We start from the raw sequence: 5,743 nt of genomic DNA on the forward strand, positions 1-5,743 counted from the left end.
GCAAACTGGAAAAAAAAAAACACGGAAAGAATAAAACTTACGTAAGTGTTTCCCACCATGACAGAGGCAAAATAAAGATAGGGGACAAGAAAAAAGGCACTGGTGCGGTGTTAACTTTTGCCAGTATAGACGACATGGCGAGACCACTATTGTGCCTGGACTGATTTGCCTAGGTAGAGAATAAACCTTATTCTTAACAGCACGCGATAACAACGAGCGTGGCTAGCTGCTCCACTCTTCCGTGAGTGGTTCCCTCATTCCAGGAGTCCAACGGTCTTCGCTACCCTTCATGTTTGGTCGTCCAGTTCGAGCTGGTCGGTCAAGTCGGAGCCGAACAGCACTACCTTCTGTTGCTGGTTGTTCAGAACTTGTACGAGCGTGAGCTGGGCTGCTTTTGCGCATGCCCATACTTTGTGCTAGAGCGCGACGCATTCGTCGCAGTGGTGGCATATGGAACAGTATGGTCTTTAGCATGGTAAAGACTCAAATTTGGACATGCATTCTTTTGTAGTTTCGGGAATATTAAGGCTTCCTCTCGCAAGAAAGCTTTCTGCATCGGTGGTAGTGTTCTTCCCTAATAGGCCTTCTACATAGGTACCCTAGGGCCGCTATCTTGTACACGTTCTAAAAGCCGACGTTCGATTTCGCCTCGCGCGATTGTCCTGCCTGCGCCGATATCGCGGCCTAGGCTAATCTAGCCCAATCGCGTGAGGGGAAATCGAACGTCGGCTTTTCGAACGTGTACAAGATGGCGGCCTCGATCACCACTGCACGGGGTGATCAACCTGAAGTTTTATGAATGTTTTCTTTAAAAACCTGCCTGTAGTTTACCCTGTAGTTGAATTCGGTGGGCAAATAGACTGTATATTTCTGGACTTCCGCAATGCATTTGATACTGTTTGCCATTCTTTGCTACTTTATAAACTTCGGATGTTAAATATAGATTCTAGTGTTTTTGGCTGGATAAAAAGCTATTTGTCATGTCGCCGTGAACGTGCGGTCCTGAATGGTAATAATTCAGATTATCTTGAGGTCACATCAGGCGTCCCGCAAGGATCTGTTCTGGGGCCTCTTCTTTTTCTTAATGTAATAATGACGTTAACTTAGGTATTGACTCTAACATGCGGCTCTTCGTGGATGACTGTATTGTGTATAGAAAAATCGATAATGAACATGATGTTCTCAAACTGCAGACCGACCTAGAACGTATTTGCGAATGGCACTCTCAGTGGAAAATGAATTTGAACACGGGTAAGTGCGTCCATGCGCGGTTTACTAAGAAGAAAAAAGTAATCGATGCCAGCTACTGTCGAATGCATAATATATTAAGTAATAAATCCACGACTAAATATTTGGGCGTGATGCTCTCGGGCGACTGCTCTTGGTGGGCACACGTGGACTATGTAGTTGGCAAAGCGGTAGTCGCTTTGAATTACATTCAAAGAAATTTGAAATGTGCAAATTCTAACCTTAGATTCGTTTCGTTTTGTTTAGAAACACTGATGTATCTATGTGCATCAATGTTTCTGACTGTTTTATCAGTTTTGTAGGCCACTTCCAGGCCTTGTCAAAATCAGTGTTCCGAACCAAGGCTTGCCTGGTAAAGGAACTCCCTCGTGTGTTGCGCCTGCACCAATGAGCTACACCTAGTGATTTATTATACCTATTTTTGAGGTGCCAAAAAGCAACACACAGCACAGAAGAATGGACAACGGGACAGAGCGCCACTCACAACTACTTTACTTTGACAGGAGACACGCCCGCATATGCCCTCAGTCAGCGCCTGCGCAAGAACCCCACTCAAGCATTAAGGGCGGTAAGAAAAGGCACTTTCAGCAAGCGTTTTCTCTGACTAGTACAATGATAACGACGTTTCACTAACACAAAAGCTAACTCTCTTACTGTTATGAAAATGCTTCCATATTTCCCTAGCTTTCGTATTATTGCTTCCGACCAGAACCCGCGCGTCAGTAAAGTCTGCCTCACAAGAACGCGAGGGTCAGTTTCTGGTATGCTTTGGTATACCAGCACTTTTTATTTTGCTGAATATTTATTTTGCTTATTTTGTTTTAAATATGTGTAATGAATCTATGCCAACTTGCTCCGAAAAAGTTCCCTGGTGACTTCGCGGTATCATACGACAAAATCGGTGTCATACTTTGCGCGTTCCTCATCCATAATTATGGGGTGAAATATCTCATCGTCATCATTCTATTGCCCCGCAAATACACAAGTCTCTCCAGTTTGCACCGTTCTATTCCGGCATACCAAAACCAGTGGTTGAACGTTTCCTAATCTAAGCACACCACGTGAACCCTTATCATCATCGGCTGTGTGGCCCTTGCCTCGGCAGCCATTTCATTACTCCGACAGGCCTTCGGCTGTCTCCTTTACGCATTACATGACACTGGCCTAACTCCACTTCTATGTTTAAATTTCATCTAAAATGTAAAGTAAACGCCTTTTTTCTCTGATTCAGAGCGGTGCTATTTCACTGAAAGCGTTCACTGTTGGTATTCTTGTTCAGAAAGTGTTGTATACTGATATCGCGTGTCACACTGCATTCTCATGATAATCGCTTATCGGCCACGCAAGCAGCAGTCGGCAGATCACACGTTCATCGCCCTATAAAAAGGGCACGGCATCAATAAATGTCTCTTCCACCCTGGCGTCCGGCTGATACGCTACAGTTGGCAACGAGAAAACGAGGAAGCGGCGGCGATGGCCGTCGGCAGGATCGGCGAGTATCGTCTGGGCACGAACGCGTCATGGGACGAATACGTCGAGAGGCTCGAAATGTTCTGCGAAGCTAACAAGATAGCCAAAGAAGAGCAGAAAAGAGCCGTCCTGCTGAGTTGTTGCGGCGAAGAAGCGTATGGGCTCATCGTGATACTGGTGGAGCCATCAAGACCGACAGCAGCAACCTACGAGGAAATTAAGACGGCGGTTCGCAAGCACCTGCATCCAAGGCCTTCAGAGCTATACGCAAGGTTCTTGTTCTACAAGAGAAACCAGGCTGCCGAGGAATCGGTTGCGCACTACGTCACGGCGCTTCGCAAGCTAGCCGAACACTGCGGTTTTGGCGACGAGCAGCTCCCGTTGGACATCATGATGCGAGATTGTTTCATATGCGGCCTCCAGAACGAAGCAGTTCAACAGCGACTTCTCGCAGAATACGACCTTACGTTCAACGTTGCGTACGACAAGGCCGCGACCGCAGAAGCGACAGCCAAGCAACAGCGAGACATACGGATGCAAGGCCGAGACGAGGCGAAGGACTGCCAGGGCATGATACAAGCAACCCGCACGAAGCAAGACGCCACGGCAGAGGGATGTAGTTGCTACCGTTGCAACGGTAAGCACGCTCCGCATTTATGCAGCTTTAGAAAAGCGGCATGCTTCAAATGCAAAAGGGTTGGACATATAGCGAGGGCTTGTCGTTCAAAAGACGAAAGTACAGCGGCCCGGAAGACGCCTGAGCAAAAGAGGAAAGTTGAAAAGAGCCAGGGTAGTGTACGAAATGAGTGCATTGTTTTCACTTTGCGAAGTGAATGAGCAAGAACAGAAGTTTATGGTTAAAGTACAGATACAAGGACAAAAAGTCCCGATGGAGGTTGATTCCGGAGCCTCGTGCTCAACTGTGAGTGAAGATACATTTCGAGAATTGAGAGAAATCGGGGTGAAATACCACTCCAAGACTCTGGAACAACTCTCGTAACCTGGTCAAAGGAGGCGTTACCGCTGCTGGGTCGAGCAACCGTCTTGGTAGAATTCAAGGGCCAGAAGGCGAAGCTGCCATTGTTGGTAGTAAAGAATCGAGGTAACGGCCTGATTGGGTGAAACGGGTTTAAGCCGTTAGGCATTTGCTTGCGGGGAATCGAGCAAGTAAATGCGGAAGACGTGCCCTCACGATTCTCTGAGGTGTTTCGCAGGGACCTTCCTGGCTTCAACGGACAACCAGTTCACATCGAACTGCAAGAGGATGCCCAACCAGTTCAAAAGTCGACCAGTTACACTGGCCCTCAAGGACGACGTGGGCAAGGAAGTGGATCGCTTGGTGCAACAAGGAGTATGGCAACCCGTCGCGTACTCCAACTGGGCCACACCACTGGTAGTGGAAAGAAAATAGACAGAACTTTACGCCTGTGCGGCGACTACCGTAGCACTGTAAACAAACTATTAAAACCAGCGGGTATCCTTTGCCCACTACCGCTGAAATGCTCGCAGGTCTGGGTTCAAGCAAATTTTTCCCAAAGCAGGATCTAGCTCAAGCCTATCAACAGGTAACGCTAGACGACGAATGGGCTGAAGTGCTCACAGTTAACACCATAAAGGGACTGTACAAAGTCAAACGGCTGCCGTTCGGAATTTCGGTGGCGCCGTGGGTATTTCAACGAGTCATTGATACGCTGTTAGCAGGCATTCCCGGCGTGAAAGCCTATCTTGATGATATCTTGATTTCTGGCCGTAACGCGGAAGAGCACGCCGAGAGATTAGAAACCGCGCTATCGCGTCTGCAGAATGCGCAGTTAGGAGTAAACAAAGGCAAGTGCGAATTCAACGAGCCGAGCATTGAATTCTTGGGTCACAGGATTGACGCCACGGGAATACATCCGAGGTCGAAGTCATGTCATCCATGAAAGCTACAGCTGTCGTCACCAGCTTAAGGAAGATGTTTGCGACACACGGTGTGCCAGACGTTATCGTTTCGAATAATGGCACAGCATTCACTAGCTCGGAGTTGCAAACGTTTTTAAAGTGCAATGGTGTGCGTGCTATTTTCACTGCACCCTACAATCCCGACAGTAATGGTAGGGCGGAGAGAATAGCAAGAGAAGTTAAAGAAGCGTTAAAGACGCAACAGGAAGGTTCAACGCAGTGCAAGATTTCGCGGTTCCTGTTTAAACAGCACACGACGCCACATTCGGTCACGGGAAAATCTCCGGCAGAATCAATGATCGGACGAAAGCTGAGGACAGCCTTGGACAGACTTCATCCGGACCGACAACACGCGCCTGAACCACAACGACCGGAGATTAAGAGGTTCAGTGTCGGTGACGCGGTCTATGCTAAAAGCTTTTTGTCCAGGTCCAAGGTGGAAGGCGGCCAGGGTTGTGGCAGTCCGAGGCCCGGTGTCGTACATCGTCCAGCTGGACAACGGCGAGCGCCATCACAGGCACCGGAGCCAGTTGAGGCGCGCCTGGACGAGGCTCGAAGCCGATCCAGTCTCAAGTGCAGACTACCACGTCAGGCTGCCTCCTACAGCCAGACGACCACAACAGCTGCCGGTCAGCACGGAAGCAGTCGCAGGGGCAAGTCCGGGCCAAGCTACCCAAGACCCGGTCGAGCCGCGAAGATCAACACGCGTTAGACGGCCTATCGCACGTTATGGCATTGATGACTAACCAGACATTTTGCAATTGTGTAACGAATCTTAGGAGAAAGGAATGTTGTATACTGATATCGCGTGTCACACTGCATTGTCATGATAATCGCTTATCGGCCACGCAAGCAGCAGTCGGCAGATCACATGTTCATCACCCTATAAAAAGGGCATGGCATCAAAAACGTTCTGTTCCACCCTGGCGTCCGGCTGATACGCTACAGAAAGCTTCCATGTTAAAGCTCATTACGGTCAAGAGACGTTTTGCTCTTAATTGTTTTGCTGTTTCGGCTCCTCTATCTTACAGATGAAAATGTGCCGAAGTCAGGATCCTCCTCCTGTCGTTTTTAGTTATTTACA

General features: G+C 48.4%; 1 protein-coding gene across 1 annotated transcript; it reads left to right on the top strand.

Moving 5' to 3' along the window:
* Window positions 1-2,721: 2,721 nt before the first annotated feature.
* Window positions 2,722-5,371, top strand: LOC126538806 (uncharacterized). The gene is made up of 3 exons (XM_050185525.1): window positions 2,722-3,508; window positions 3,933-4,074; window positions 5,089-5,371. Exons 1-3 carry the CDS (start codon window positions 2,722-2,724, stop codon window positions 5,369-5,371), a joined length of 1,212 nt encoding a protein of 403 aa, XP_050041482.1.
* The last annotated feature ends 372 nt before the right edge of the window (window positions 5,372-5,743 follow it).

The sequence above is a fragment of the Dermacentor andersoni genome, chromosome 8 (genome assembly GCF_023375885.2).
Source record: "Dermacentor andersoni chromosome 8, qqDerAnde1_hic_scaffold, whole genome shotgun sequence".
NCBI lineage: Eukaryota > Metazoa > Arthropoda > Arachnida > Ixodida > Ixodidae > Dermacentor > Dermacentor andersoni.

Coding starts and splice junctions, on each gene's coding strand:
- LOC126538806 (XM_050185525.1), top strand. CDS start 2,722: ATGGCCGTCGGCAGGATCGGCGAGTATCGTCTGGGCACGAACGCGTCA. Junction 3,509..3,932: donor GAAAGTTGAAAAGAGCCAGG/GTAGTGTACGAA, acceptor GGTGTTTCGCAG/GGACCTTCCTGGCTTCAACG. Junction 4,075..5,088: donor TTGGTGCAACAAGGAGTATG/GCAACCCGTCGC, acceptor CTTTTTGTCCAG/GTCCAAGGTGGAAGGCGGCC.